The 16,213-nt window shown below is 49.1% G+C and overlaps 1 protein-coding gene across 17 annotated transcripts in view; it reads right to left on the bottom strand.

The window, feature by feature from the left end:
* Positions 1–16,213, bottom strand: part of LOC135902791 (coiled-coil domain-containing protein AGAP005037-like) — a 583,363-nt gene that overhangs the window by 291,835 nt on the left and 275,315 nt on the right. Inside the window, exon 1 of one of the 17 annotated variants that reach the window (XM_065433056.2) lies at positions 10,164–10,917. The exons of 15 other annotated variants lie outside the window; for them this stretch is intronic. In XM_065433056.2, the coding sequence (XP_065289128.2) occupies positions 10,164–10,260 (97 nt within the window). In that variant the 5' untranslated portion in view covers positions 10,261–10,917. Of the gene's footprint in view, positions 1–10,163; positions 10,918–16,213 lie in introns of those variants that run through there. One more of the 17 variants, XM_065433055.2, reaches the window with a different exon arrangement.

The raw sequence follows: 16,213 nt of genomic DNA, 5'->3' as shown, positions 1-16,213 counted from the left end.
AGAGTTCATCAACGGATAATTCCATTCTTTGATTACGTTTCTATACTTTCCATATTGCCATAGATGTCTGCTGTAGAACACTGCTATAGCCAATCTGATTAATACTCCGGTCACACAAAACAAAGAAAAATAAATAATTAAGAATCGCATTAATTCCTGTGCTTTCTATTTCTCGGGACCTCTTTCGCGTCATGAGTGCGTTCTTCCCTCAGGCTTTACCACGGCAAAAGCAGCGGCCGTACCAGCGCGGACTTTGTCAAGACCTGTGGTGAACCTATCCATTCCCAGAATCAGAAAAAAAAAAATCACGGATACCCTCATGTGGTCCCACTTGACTTACTTACTTAAAACTTAACAATTTACCCATGTATCTGAAGATTATGCCGCTTCCATACATATATTTACTGACTGGTCGGTGTCAATCGGCACTTCAACGGCTACATTCGCAATACCGAATATGAAGATCAATAAGCGCTTCCATCTCAATCACCAATCTACATAAAGGGCCGCAGAGATTGTTGCCATTCGGGAGGCAATTCGTTATATATTGATCAAGCCGCATTAGGCTTGAACTATAGTTTGCGATTCCAAGCCGGCACTCCAAGTGATCGATTATGGCCATAGACGAGGACCTTACTACGTCCTTGGTCAAGAGGTGATCGAATCACACGACGTCGCCCTAAGAGCTGGCCATTGCATAAGGCTACAGTGGATTCCGGGACACGGTGACCTACAAGGAAATGAGCTCGCCGATGCGGAGGCCAAGATGGTCCACACTAATGTCACACCAGTCTTCACCCCATTTTCATTGCCAAACACTAATGCTCTAGTGCATAGACTTCTGCCTGATAACACGGCAGTATATTGGGCCTCGCCAGGTCATCGTCATCGCCACCTTCACGAACTCAACCCAGAGATCGAAATACGGATACCACCCGCCTTAAAAACGCACAATGCAAGCTTGCTGCACAGTTTACGATTAGGTGTGGCCTTCACCCGGCGCTACCTGCATCTCATCCCCCGGGCGGACAGTCCGAATTGAGAGGAATGCGGTATTTCTGAGACGATAGAACACGTTTTGTGCATCTGCCCGCGATTTGATGTACAGAGAAAATTGCTGACAGACATCTTGTCAAATTTCGTCGTTGCACCATTGAGTGAAAAGCTTCTATTGGAACCTTCGCCCGATCCTCGTCATCAACCTGATATACTGAAGGCTCTCAACAAATTTTTGTGAGAGCGAACTGGACAAGAGGCTTTTAATACCATCGTCTTCCCTAGGCGACCCGACTAGGGAATCGGATTACTGTATTGCGGCCAATCACCATCATCGAATCGGTTGTGATACCAAGCCCATATCGCATCGTTCCGCAGCATACCCACCTCCGAAGCATCCCGACCTTCGAAGCATGGAATATGCGACAGGATAGCAACATGGGAATCCAAGGTCGGCGCCGTTCTTTGGTAGCATTTCACGTTCGCCCTTTGCATCATTAGGTCAGGCTAACCGGTAGTGGTGGGGGTGCCCTTTGTGGAACCGTGAGCAGTCGGTGTCAACGCTGCGTTGACTTCTTGGTAGGCGCTGACGGATGGGTGGAGCTGCCTCGTGGCAAACGCCTAATTAACACCTTTATTGGCCGTGTTGAGACGTAACGCAACCTTCATGTTCGCTGAGGTCAACCTCAAGTTCTGAAACATGACAATCTTAGGTTAAATTATTGTTACACTGAATGCCAAGAAATTTCGGGCCGACTGCTGTCTGTTATCTCCAGTGTTCATAAACCCGCTGAATGCAAACACAAGAGGCCTCTGCGGCACCGTTCTTAATCCGATGTAGGCTCCTAGAGCGACCACACGCCCACTGTTCGAGCTTTGTACGTTAGCTAACGGCACACCCAAGGATACGCTCTTTCCCCCGGCGAAACCTCTGTTTATTCATGATCGCCGGCTAAAGGTTACCTTTCACGCCATTGCGTTATCAACTAACGTAACTAGCGTAACTAGTGTAACGAGTAACAACAATTTCTGGTGCTATTGCTTTTGCGTGGCGACAAATTTGCATAGCCGGAGATGCCGGCGCGGACAGGAACGTGCGGCCACAATTTCCCATTGTGTTAAGGAAGAGTGTTGGCATGGCCTGTGAAAATGTGCTGTCGGCAACTCTGATAAAATGTGACGCAGACATGTAGATTTCCCTATCACAGATAGCTGTGGATGTCAGTGGCCACTGACCTCCTTATCAGTATCTGTTGCGAAGACAATAGAAGTTGTCACATCCAGCAGTGCATCCATCTTGTGCGCATGTGATTTTCCAGGCAGCTATTGCTGAGGATAGTATTGAACTTCCCAATAGGAACGTATCCTATCTTCCGGAAGTTCCTATCGCTCATTCTTATTGTTAGTGGTGCCATATAGAATGTTCATTTAGGAAAGTAGCATTCGATTGTTTTAAGAGGGTAAATGCTACTTCATACGAAACTGTTTTACGAACTTCCAACGCAGGACTCGGCAGGACACAAGACAACAAATGCGGGCACTAAGTTCCTCCCAAAATCCGCAGCCATATGCGTCAAATGTACGTACAATCCACTTGTTCAGCACCATCACAAGATGTCGGTTCTCTGTGGAAACGTGCCTCGGCACGTGGATATGGTTGATACACATTGTAAAGGGAGTGCTTTAAAGTTACACCATTTCTATTCCAGCGTGGGTCCATTTCTATTTTACCACTTTCGTTTTATTCGCCAATAAATCAATAGTTTAGTTTCAAGATTATCATGATTGTTGAAACGAGGGCTCAAAGTAACTTCGCCAACAACAACGTCCCCAAATAGAGTATAAACAGTTACAGCGGTCTCTGCCTGTTTGCTATAACTAGTTTGCACACAACAGTAAACTTGTCACTACTCAAGTATCGTTTTAGTGCATTCAAAATTACCCGATACTTAGAGCCACTGGAGGTACGCATAATACGTTTGTTTTGTAATCGTTAACAGAATTTTCTAGAATCACCCTTGGTATGTCACACAGTTCCTCTGCTTCTAGAGGCTGATTACTCAAAAAGGTGTACATTGTTTACCCAACAAATAAAATGCGTGTTCGACTAATAGAAGTTTTAAATGAAGTCTTAAACTAATTACATTCCTATCACAATCTACGAATTGTAGCTGGTGAGCTCGCAAGTCATATCCATTGGGAATGAATTCTGAAGATCAAAGCAGTTTCAAGTTATGCCTTTTAAAAACGTGCGATGAAATACATTGACGTGTCAGTTATTGTATGGCTTCAATGCATAAAAAGTCATTGTGCCTAAAAAGTAAGTGGGAAAACTCAGCCTTTTTTTTAGCAAGTAGTTCCAAAATTCATTCCAAGGGGAGGTGAAATTTTGTCAACGATTCAATTGTGTCTATTGATTTCTTGTGCAAGTAATGTACGTTTCTTAGAGAAATCCTGATTAATGAATTACATGCTACCTGCTACATGCTATGGGCGATTTTTAACAATTATTTTAATGTTTAAAAAGCGCATTCAGTATGCTCCGCTCCTACGGTCATGACGCAAGTTACAACACAACCATTTGCGACATAGTAAAATAAAATAAATTCGTAGAGTCATAATGGGGCCGAATGACACAGAACATTGCAAGTAATGCAATAATATCAACCAAGTTTCACCCAAACTGTGACCGAATAATAGCAAGTTCTCCTTAACGAATAACAACGAAAACTTACCAAATATACAACACAAAAGTCGGGCAGACTCAACTATAGTTGACCTCTGCGTAATGCGAAGCATTCGTGATTTGTACGCTGTAGTGTTTATACTTGTAATGAGTAAGATAGAACGTTTCTAATGGCACGATAAATTGAAAGCTAACTAAAACCATAGCTCGGCAAGCTCACCCATGAGTCGACACACTCAGGCTCAGACTGACCCGTGAGCCTGAGTCCGAGTGATCCCAAAGGAAAACATATATTCGGTGAGTCAGTCTGAGCGCGTTCCGTTTATTTTGCCGACCTGTGACTGCAACGCAGTGGCACATACGCAGTGCACATATACAGTCGTCCCTGTGGCATACTGTTTCAGACTCCACCGTCACCGGGATCGGCCCACGAAAACGGCAAGGTACCCCGCCCTGCCCGCCCGTCCGCCTGCGAAAAAGTGGCTGCACTGGGAGAACAAGGCGTCACATCAAATGCCGCCCAGGATGTAGCTCAGGCTACGGCCAAGCGGCCACTACTGCAACCGACACTCCACGGTATTCCATGCGGACACGACGGGCAGAGTCGACTGATGACTGTGCCTTACACATCGGCGAAGACGAAGTTCAACAAGTTTCTTTATATAAGAACTAAATATGACAGGTAAGATATTCTACTAGTACGAAATTTTATTATTGAATTAATTATATCGTCGGCTTCTATGTGCAAAAACCACAGTACAATAGCCACAGCTGGTAACTTTTGTTGCGAGATACCACTTGAGGAGGACGATATGAACTAGATTGTTTAAGGAGGGTCCTCAATGTATATACCATAGGGCGTGTGTCGACGTTCCATTAGTGTATAAAATCAGTTAATATGGGAGTGCTTTGCAAATCGAGAAACGCAACTGAGGTTTTATACTGTGCTTCCCAAAGCCCATGCCACCCGCAGTGGTTGCTTAGTGTCTATAGTGTTGGGCTGCTAAGCATCAGGTCGCGGGATCGAATCGCGGCCACGGCGGCCGCATTTTATTGATTAAATTATATCGTCAGCTTCTAAGTGCAAAAATCACAGTACAATAGCCACAGCTGGTAACTTTTGCGGGTGAAATGCGGGTGAAATGAGAAAACACCCATGTACTTAGATTTAGATGCCCGTTAAAGAACCCCAGGTGGTCCTTCTTTGTGGAGTCGCCCACTACGGCGTGCCTCATAATCAAATCGTGCGTATGGCACGTAAAGCCCCACAATTTAATTTTTTTTTATGCAATGCCCATGCCATATTTTTCTTCTATGCCTCATAGCCAACGAAATCGTTTGGCTACTACATCCTGGGGCTCCGAATGAGGAGGTGTGTCTGGTTATACACGAGTGTATTGAGCTCTCCTAACTGCCAGCAACACTAATAATGTAATTTTAAGAAGGCGCGGAAGGTTCGTATGATACTCAGAGCTCGCGGCTTTAAGGATTTCGGCTCCCATGAGCTCAAGTTAAACAAAAAATGAAAGAGAACAACAGGAGCGGTTTGTGTGAGTTGGTATCGATTGATTTCGGTGTAGGCAGGGCAAGAGAAGCAACGAAGAACAAAGCAAGAACACATGCATCGCTAACATTTTGACTTTTGCTGTCCGTTCTTCTTCTTTAGGACGCATCTTTAGGCTCCCATTCCTGCAGCGAGTGTCGGCGTCCTCGTAACCGAGAGAACGAGCACAGCGAAGGGTGAAAGAGCGAATGCGGAGCGCAGAGGAAAGCCGGCGATGGCGAAGAAAGCGCGAGGAGGAAGGCGGAGGAGGAGGGCATGGCGAAATCGTGAGAAGAAACGCGTAATACCGCGCAAGACAGGCTTTGCGGCGACGATGACTACGAGACGGCGCCAAAGTATCGCGGGTCGTCTGTTCACTGATGACGCCGCCATTAGCCCCGAGAATTAGGAGTGGCGCCCTCTCGCGAGTGACGTCACGGCCAGGACGCCGCTCGCTCCGGCTTGCTCGGCTGCCGCGCGCGCTCGTTCCCTTCGTGTATGCTTGGGGTACGGGTGGCTCGAGCCGTACGTATTGAAGAATACGTCGGCTTCTTTCAGCTGCCACACCTTAACCACAGTTTCTTCTTCAAAAGCGTGTGAGTAGAGAGACTTTGCGGCTTGGATATCGCAAGCTAAGTGGCGTTAAAGGGGTCTACTAGGCTTTGCAATGCATATATGCGCCGTGTCTATCGGTAAATTTTGACTAAAAAAAGAATATCTGCAAATTCAACGCGCGAAGTTGTGTATGATGCTTCGCTAAACACTTAACATTCCTTTAGTATTTAGCTATGAGAGGCATTGCATTTTACGTGGAAGAAAAATTTGGTAATTGGCGTCAACATGTTATCCGATGTTAGAAAGACACTGCCCAGCGAAGCTGTCATCACGATTCCTATTACTCTGGTGTGTTGTTCTATTCAAATATGGTCATTCATTGTTGCGTAAAAAAATAGTTAGGCGCGCATTTCTTATGAAAAAGTTTGCTACTACTTTCATCCCCCTCTGAAACAGGCCTCCAAAAAACGAATTGCTCATGGCTGCTAACACGACGGCGCGTCATGTAGAGTATTTACATAGTTAATTCACAAACACCATAGTAGCAATCACCTGAGAGAAAAGTTTCGTTGTTAAGATCGAGAGCCACTCAATTGAAAGTGATGAAATGTTTCATAGTGGCCCTCAGTAGCTTTTATCGACAATATGGCACACCCCTGATCACGTAACTGTAGCAATCGACTGTCCGTATGGCGAGGCACGCTATGTTCGCGAAACCCATCAGTTCACTACAACTTCGAATTAAAACCATAAAGCATTTTTTACAGCGCCAACTGGAATGGCTAAAGTATTCTCGAGCTACTACACCGCAGCTTAGATTGCCTACAAAAGGAAAATTCAAGCACCTTCTGTCTCACGATGTCTCGATCCAGCGTTATTTAATTATACAAACGGATAACAATTCGCTTCGTCGGTACATAAATTAAGGCTAAATTAAGTTTGCTCCAATCCAGCCGCAAACATTCATAAAGAAAGCACCACAAGCCTTGCATATACTTTCACTTGATTTCTGACCCTCCACCGGGGGAATTTCGATATCTTGAATATGTCCCATACTACTAGTCATTGACGCTTCGACGTCTTTCTGGCTGCAGCTATGCGGTCCAGCAGGCATGCTTCACTAAAAAAATTGGGCCGAGTAGCCTGTGTCAGTTCGCCAAACAGATTCGTCATGTAAATTCCTCAAGCAACAAGCACCAGTAAATTTCTCAAGTGAGTTTGATTTGATTTGATTTATTAATTTCCCTTTACACACACACATGTGCAGAGGAGTGGTAAATGGAGGTGGATGAGGGAAAAAAGCCGCACAGACGCGGCTTGAGGTAACCTCACCCCCTTAGGTACAATATGGCTGCATGGGGTAACACATCAAACGCCATATAAATTACATTTATATAGTGGCCATAAAACATTGCAGTTATACAATATATGAAAGAACAGTAAAATATTTCCACAATAATAATGCAAAACACACTGCGCCATTGAAATAAATAAATGATATACACTAGGTAACATAGACAAAAAAAGAGGAACATAACATACATTATTAATCATTAACAAACGCTCTGTAAAGAGGTGAGTTGAACGTGTAGCACGGAAAAGGGAATACATATTGGTACATTCCTAATTGTACTCTGTAAATAGCTGTAAGCCTTCATTAACTTTACTTCAAGTTTCCGCCGCTTAAAAAAAATAAACACGTGAAGAACCGCCTAATGTTGACAAGCAGGTAAAGAAGCAAGTGAGGCGTGTAGAATCTAAGCTCCAGTATTAGTTAAGTCCCCGTGCTACTGCCGAGCGTTTCTGTGAGTAAGTGCAAAAAATTCGATATTATACCATGAACTACTCGTCATGAGCAAACCTGTTTTAGCGGAATAAAATCAACGTGACTGCTGTAGAAGTCATATATAGCCAACTTTGTGACATACTTGTTGCAGCGCGGCAGGTATCGTATCATAACTGGTTTCCTATAGGCTATGCTTTTGCGATTGTCTATGCGCGTATGAAAAACCCGCAATGGGCTGGTCTGCGTCGCTTCGGCTGGCACTGTAGCGTTGCCTTCGAGAGCTGCATTGTTGTCTAAGAAATTAGCTCTTTGAATACATGTTCGCAAAGGAAGACGTCGTAAAAATATATTTGAGACGACCACCATAAGTATACAAGCAGAGAGAACGAGGGTGAACAAACGAAAACACCGCAGAAAGCGCCCGGACAACGCCCGAACTGTAGCAGACGACAGGCGCGAGTCCGTGCCCTGACGTCACGCGAGCGGCGCTCGCAGCGCCGCTCGTGTTCGTTCTCGGGGCTAATAGAGACAAAGCGCTGCATGAGCGGAGGTCTGTCTGCGGCGGCTGCTGTGAATCGCGCCAACGCGTCACTCACGCGCTGCCCCTCGCGATCTCCCGATCAGCGAGGCAGTCGCGCCACACTTCGCTAACAGACCCTTTTCATGCTTACGAATATAGTTCCCAGAAGACTTCCGGTTAAACAGTCCGGAGAAACGTAACTTACAATAGCATTAAAACTTATAGGACCTTACATCTGGCACCAGTTTTGTTGCAGTGTAGGAGTGTTTGAAAATTGAATTGCAGTGTTAAATGCAACAAAAAACGCGTATACATGAGCTCGACATACGGCGAACGTTTTTTTATATCTGAAAACATCAAGAATATCTTCCTACATTATACTATGCGGCAAAATACTTTTTTTCTTGGCTAACTGGACTTTCGAAAATGACTGACCGGAAGTTCTGTGGGGTCACGCACGCACTGCTGCCACACCGCGGATGAAAAAGGTAAGAAAACACGCATACAGCTGCGCTCAAATTTCGCATTAGGGAATATCGTAATCGGCAGTGAATGTTTTTCCAGAGATCCGTATTTTTCTACTTTGATGCAATAGGTTTGCTATAACCATCTCTAATATTTTTCTCCATATGATGCTCTACTAGACGTTCTCTACTGAAAAATTGCGTTACCTGCAACATTTAAAGTGACTGCAAGTTCACAAGTTGTCTATTTTTCTTGTTTGTGCATTGGAAAGTATCGTGGCCACCTTCTAGTGAAGTGTTCTTCCCTTTGTTATTTTCCCACCTCTATATATTAGCATACACAGGTGCAGATTCTACGGCTAAACAATTTGTGCCAGTATCTCGTTTCTCGTCTCTCTGGCTACGAAGTTCCGAAAGAGAAAAATGGTTACTGACAAATGTATAAAAGAGCGTGGCTTCTGTCATACCCTTTAACGAAAAAAAAAATACGTCACGAAAGAAAAAAATTAAAGTGACGTACGACTCGTAAAACATAGCTAAGTGCCAATCTTCGCAAGGAAAAAGACTACCGACGCTATGGGTGGGCAAACTGTTAGCGCTTGTCGCCAGCAAAACGGTTTAGCGAGCGCCTTCTCAGAATGAGCAGTCGACAGGATCCTCCTTTGTGTTTACATCTGTGTGAAAGCAGAGTAGTGGCTATGCCAGGCCCGCAGAACGGCGCACCCGGCGAGATAAGATCGGGTCACCAACCTCGTGACAGAAGAACGATGCTCCCTGTCGCACTGCGATACGCACATGGCACATTTACTTGCGGTGCGCCAAGAGATGGCCAGTCTAGATTTCCCGCGTTTCAAGGAAACGTGAAAAGGCGCAGCGGTAAGCATCACTGAAGCAGCATCGTTCTCGCGTGCAAGCAACTGTGTTAAAGACGCTTCCACGCCCCCTCAAACCCGACCCGCGCAGGAGTTTACAGGCCTTTATAAGATTTTCGCAACGTTGCATGACTATAATAATGAAACGGCAACCATACAATGCAGTGTTCTCGCAGGCATTACAAACAATTTCGCGCACTCAAGTTCAATCCACTTTCAATCATGAGCGCACTCATTCAAGCTTCAACTGTTACATCACATTCTAAAGCATCATGCAGTTAGTCTCACATGCACGGCACTTAAGTACATAAAGATATACTTCGGAAAAGCGCTTCCATCAGGCGCGTCCGTTGAGGAGTGCCTCAGCGATATGGAACAAAAGGTCGAGGTAATTGCTCTCAACGACCCTGCCCGTGGACGCAGAAAGATTGGCCATCGGTAGAAAAATCACAGCCAAGTCAGGAAGGTTGCACCATGAGCAAGGAAGTGCCTAAATTAATTCACGCTCTCGATCGTTACTCTAGCTTCAGCCGTCCTCAGTTGTGGCGACATTCCGATCGCGTCGGAGCCATATCTGTACACGTCCAACGTGACTTATAGGTATTTTCTGCTTATCCTGAACAGGAGACGGATATTACATCAGTACCCTCGCGCGCGCCGCTTTTGAGCAAGCAAACGAGAGAGAGAGTAAAAATTGCAGGTTACCGGCGACCGCACGTGCGGGCCCGGCGGATGACTCACGTCTTCCGAATTCGGATCCTCCGCCGCCGTTGGTGCTCGCAGACCGGGCGACCGGAGGAGGCAACGACGAGGTCGAAAGCCTCCGAGGCGGGAGCATGTCTCGGCGAGACTCAAGCCCTCAAGGAAGCGAGAAGGGAGATGCGCGAAACCCAACAGGCACCAAAGAAACACACAAGCGCGCGCCGGAACACCCACACTACACACGCACGTACACAAACTTCACCGCAAAAGGCAATTTCGAGGAGGAGCTCCGCCGACTCGAACAGAACATCTAACAAGCACAGCGGCACATCACGACGGACGGGATCCCATCACGCTCCACCGCTCTCTGGATTGACGCGGATCCAGGCATCCAGCGGTCGCGTATCCAACGAATTCGGGCAGCCACGAAAAAGTAGACGGGCTTGCACGCTGGTCCGGAAGCGCCGGGTCTTCGAGTGGAGCTTGGCCGAAGGGCTTGGAAGCGTCGGGTCGCTGAGAGAATCGTTTGGCTGTTTGTTACACAGCTCGGAGCTGGCGTCTCCTCACAGCAGACGACGCCAGAGTCGCGCGCGTTGCCTTTGCATTGCGCCGGCCGGCGGCGGCGGCTGAAGCACGACGCGAGCGGCAGCGGCGGACGAGCGTCTTCGTCCAACGAAGCAACAACAGCATCAGAGCGAAGTAAAAGAGGGGGCGCAAAACCCGACCCTCCCCCCTCCTGTTTCGGGGCTTACGTTTTCTCTCTGCCTTGTTTCGCTCGCTTTCCCTGCAGCTCACTGGCTTCTTCTTATTCTTCTTCGGCGATGCTGAGAGGAGGAAGCGGCGGCGAGGGACGGGTCTCCTCTTTCAGGCGCGCCGCCACCACGCTCCCGCCAGCGCCGAGATATGCACGCCGGCCCGAGGGCCTCGCCGGAGGTTGGGGTTGAGAGAGAGAACAACGTCACGTGACGCAAACAGCGTGACGTCACGCCGGTTTGCGCGACAAGGCGGCGGACAAGCCGCGAGCCCCACGGGGGTTGGGGTAGAACAGCGTAAAGAGGGAGCGGGTGAAAGTGAGGAAGCCAGCGAAGTGGAAGAGGTGGTGTAGACCGCGATCTGCTGCAAAAGCTTGAAAGTTCCTCCCCGGTCATCCTCCTCATTCTTTTAGCCCCCTAAGCGGGTATTGTTTTTCTTTGCGCTTTTCTTTCTGCCGCCGCATTTGAAGAGATGGCGAAGGGCGGGGAGGGGATGATGCGCACGAAAGCTGGGGCTGCGGTTTCTCTCGCTACTTTTTGTTTTAACTTGTTTCGGTTGTTTCTTTATACGCGCGAAACATGTGCGGGCGCACGCTGGCCGGCGGCGTCGTGCATGCCGCCTGGGGGCCTGGGATGCTCGTCAAGAAGCGATTCGTTCAGGTGAGCCTGCCGCCGACAGCGGCCCTATTAGACACGGATAGCGCGGCTGCTGCCACATGTTTCCCAACATGGCCGTACCGTAACGTTGCTGCGTCTCTGGCTCGGTGCGCACACATCTACCTACACTCCGCTGAAACAGCGAGCAGTGCTGCGAAAATTGCAGCTGGCGCAAGCAAGTCAGGAATGGAGTGAGTTCGTTAAAATATGGGTCTCTTCGCAGAGGCGGTTCAAACCCAATTGGAAGAGTGGAATGTTCATGACACAAACACGCGGCTTCGGTGAAGTCGCAGCGAGTGTTGCGCACGGTTGCGTAAGTTACCAGTCCGGCGTGAAAACTGCGCATCCTACTTGTGGAACGTTCTAGATTAGGTACTTAGTAAAGAAAATTCATACGTTTATCGTGAATTTTGTTGTTGTTGTTGTTGTTGTTGTTGCCTTTTGTACGATGGTTTACTTGGTTTTGTGTATTGTTTCGCTTTGTTCTTGTTGCTTTCCGCCTCTGAGTACGGGTAGGGGAGCCTTCCTCATGCAGTTGCATCTGCCTTTAACCTTTTCATCCTGCAGACGATGCACGTCTTATTAAACAATATACATGTATATAAAGGAACGCATAAGTAGGAAGGCGCTGCGGGCCAGCAGTGAAGCGAAATTCGCATGTGAAATATACCACCGGTCTTCGAGTTACGACTGTGCTCTACCGACAGCAGCGCGCACCACCATGCAGGAGCATTTGTATTATAGAAGCATATCTTCACAATTCTACGAAACCTTGCCGCGGTTGCGCGATACTTGTTTTTCGTGCTGAGCAACTAGTTGGGAGTTCAATGCCCCCCTCTCCCCCTCACCCTAGGCGCTGCGGCCTGATTACCGTGCTGATGGGATGCGACAACGCTTGCGAACGGTGCTTTTTGCCACACGTTGAGAAACCCCCAGGGCTACTAAATAATTCGAAAGCCGTGTGGCTTTAGAACGACAGACAGCATAAACAGCGTAACAACTCTGCGAAACGTTCAGGTGGCAGCCGAAAAACTAGTAGATAATGGGAAGAGAGAGAGAGGTTCTTGTAGGGAAAGGAGGAAAGGCTGGCACTATCTTCTGCAACCCTTGCGGGAGCACGGCTCAGCGCCAGCAGGGTGGGGGAGATGGGAGTGAAGGAGATAGAAGGAGGGAGAGAGGGGGAGGAACGTGCAGTCGCAATGGCACCAGCCGCTAAAAGTCAAGACCTACGAGAGGCGTGAGCAAGCTTTACGGCAACCATCTGGAACCTGCATATTGCACGATTGCCGAGGTTATGAAAATATGACTGCGTTCACGTCCCCCTAGGCTATATGCGTGAAACTCTGTGACGGGGAGTCAGGGTGTTGTGCACTTCCGCATCGCACTCTTCCTGCTGTTAAGAGCTGTCAAGTGTGCAGTTTACGAAACTTGTAGCGTGCTATTCAAGCTCTTTGCGGGAAGGAATTTCGTACTAGGCGGTGGAAGTGCGCAGAAAAAAGATGGATGAATGAAAACAGCTACGCTTTTCTTCTGGGCTAAAGCGAACCGCCCGACGTCCGCCTCGGATAATTCAGACAACGCTGCTCGGTTTTAAGAGGCTGCGAGGACAGCACATCCGCCTGCTTCCCGGCTCATCCGTCTTGCATCGGATGCGCGAGATGCCAGTCAGTTCCTTCGTGCGCGCTTGCTATCACACTTGTCCCCATTCGTGCATGCAGTCCGGCGAGCCACTCCGCGCATTTTGAGGATCACCGCAGAGAGTCGCTGTATTCGGTACCTCACTTTTGAGGGATGAGGCTGCTAGACAACTCGGTCGGCTGGCTCATTCGTTATCATTAGAGGAGTATTATAACTTATAGTCCAAGTGTCATACGCACTTCCTCGAACTTTCTTGTAGGTAAACAGAGGGCTTAGTGCAGTTCAGTCGCACTTCATACACATATAGTGTGTCCGTTCTGAAGACGGCATTACCCGCCGTGGTTGCTTAGTGGCTATGGTGCTGGGCTTCTAAGCAGAAGGGCGGGGGTTCGAATCCTGGCCACGGCGGCCGCATTTCGATGGGGGCGGAAACACTCGTGTACTTATCTTTAGGGGCACGTTAAAGAACCCCAGGTAGCCAAAATTTCCGGAGTTCCCTACTATGGCGTGCCTCGTATTCAGAAAGCCGTTTCGGCACGTAAAATCTTTTTTCATGACGTCATTCTCACACAACAGAAATGATGTGAACTCTCTCTCAGGGGCAACTTACAAATGGGTGGTACTTTTATTTTCATTTTGCACAGTTTCGTAGTGCAAACTCTCTCTCTCGAAATATCTGGTTATGCTATTTTGCACAGTAGTTTTTTTTAAACTACTTTATCCGTCAGAACCTAAGTCTTGTCGATATGAGTACCCGGATTTTCACTCTTGCGACGCGCCAAATGAAATTCAACGACCATATAAAGCCAACAGGCGATGAAGCCAAGTAAAGCATGAGTGTAATTAGCCATCGTTGGAAACTAAAAAAAATAATGATGAAAATGGAAACGAAAGTGGACGAAAAGATAAGTTGTCGCCGGTGGGGACAGAACCAATAACGTACGTATTACGCGTGAGATGCACTACCAATTGTGCCATAGCGACGGCCATCAATCGGTCGACTGACTGGGGTATTTATGCGTCCAAGATCTAGCCCTGGGAGTGTTAGCCAGCGCCACTCAGAGCCATGGTGGGCGGATGTGGAACACGCTTTCCTTGCCCGATGACTTCACGTAACACATGACCTTAGGAGAGCGGTCTCGTAGCTAATAAACCCTCCTATACTACCTTATGGCATCAAGGTTTCCAGATTCGACACCCTCGCCATGAAACCCTGTTTCCTTCTCTTTCATTCATGAGAGGAAAGAAATTCGGAGAAGAAAGAAATTAGAAGGGAATATCAGTACGATAGCACAAAGGCCGCTGTTGCCTTGCTATTTGACACTCGAGCTGCTTGGCCAACGACAAATACATTCCGTAGCAAATATCCGCAACGAGATTAGGCATATGTCAGCTTGCTGCCGCAAAAATCTGGAAGCCACTCAGCACATCCTAATGGAATGCGAAGGGGATTCACCGAGTGAGAGCCGTAGGTAACGTACACCTTCCAGAAGCGCTTCTACTTGAGTGGATGGAAGCATCAGCCGGTCAGCAGCCAAGATAAGCAAGAGACGCTCATAATATTGGCGAAAAAAAAATAAAGCGGGTAAGAGAGTGATGCAATCGGACCCTTTACAGGCATAGGTAGCTTACAGCTAGACAGACTGTTGAGGAAGAGAAAAAAAATTACCGACGATTACGTTACTTCCTAATGCGAAATTTGAGCGCAGCAAATGCGAGCCTTTGTTTGCGTTTGGCCTCGGCCTCGGCCGCGCGAACGGTAGAGTCTTCTCGGCGGCGGCGATGAGCTTCTGCTTCAGCCTCGCTTACTGCTGGTTGCTCTCGACGGCGGCGATGAGCCTCCGCTTCGGCGGTGCGAACGGCAGGGTCTTCTCGGCGGCGGCGATGAGCTTCTGCTTCAGCCTCGCTTACTGCTGGTTGCTCTCGACGGCGGCGATGAGCCTCCGCTTCGGCGGCGCGAACTGCAGGGTCTTCTCGGTGGCGGCGATGAGCTTCTGCTTCAGCCTCGCTTATGCTGGTTGCTCTCGACGGCGGCGATGAGCCTCCGCTTCGGCGGTGCGAACGGCAGGGTCTTCTCGGCGGCGGCGATGAGCTTCTGCTTCAGCCTCGCTTACTGCTGGTTGCTCTCGACGGCGGCGATGAGCCTCCGCTTCGGCGGTGCGAACGGCAGGGTCTTCTCGGCGGCGGCGATGAGCTTCTGCTTCAGCCTCGCTTACTGCTGGTTGCTCTCGACGGCGGCGATGAGCCTCCGCTTCGGCGGTGCGAACGGCAGGGTCTTCTCGGCGGCGGCGATGAGCTTCTGCTTCAGCCTCGCTTACTGCTGGTTGCTCTCGACGGCGGCGATGAGCCTCCGCTTCGGCGGCGCGAACTGCAGGGTCTTCTCGGCGGCGGCGATGAGCTTCTGCTTCAGCCTCGCTTATGCTGGTTGCTCTCGACGGCGGCGATGAGCCTCCGCTTCGGCGGCGCGAACGGCAGGGTCTTCTCGGCGGCGGCGATGAGCTTCTGCTTCAGCCTCGCTTATGCTGGTTGCTCTCGACGGCGGCGATGAGCCTCCGCTTCGGCGGCGCGAACTGCAGGGTCTTCTCGGTGGCGGCGATGAGCTTCTGCTTCAGCCTCGCTTATGCTGGTTGCTCTCGACGGCGGCGATGAGCCTCCGCTTCGGCGGTGCGAACGGCAGGGTCTTCTCGGCGGCGGCGATGAGCTTCTGCTTCAGCCTCGCTTACTGCTGGTTGCTCTCGACGGCGGCGATGAGCCTCCGCTTCGGCGGCGCGAACTGCAGGGTCTTCTCGGCGGCGGCGATGAGCTTCTGCTTCAGCCTCGCTTATGCTGGTTGCTCTCGACGGCGGCGATGAGCCTCCGCTTCGGCGGCGCGAACGGCAGGGTCTTCTCGGCGGCGGCGATGAGCTTCTGCTTCAGCCTCGCTTACTGCTGGTTGCTCTCGACGGCGGCGATGAGCCTCCGCTTCGGCGGTGCGAACGGCAGGGTCTTCTCGGTGGCGGCGATGAGCTTCTGCTTCAGCCTCGCTTACTGCTGGTTGCTCTC

Source organism: Dermacentor albipictus, chromosome 1 (assembly GCF_038994185.2).
Source record: "Dermacentor albipictus isolate Rhodes 1998 colony chromosome 1, USDA_Dalb.pri_finalv2, whole genome shotgun sequence".
NCBI lineage: Eukaryota > Metazoa > Arthropoda > Arachnida > Ixodida > Ixodidae > Dermacentor > Dermacentor albipictus.
Note: the sequence above shows the minus strand (reverse complement) of the source record. Positions and strands in the feature narration are given on the sequence as shown.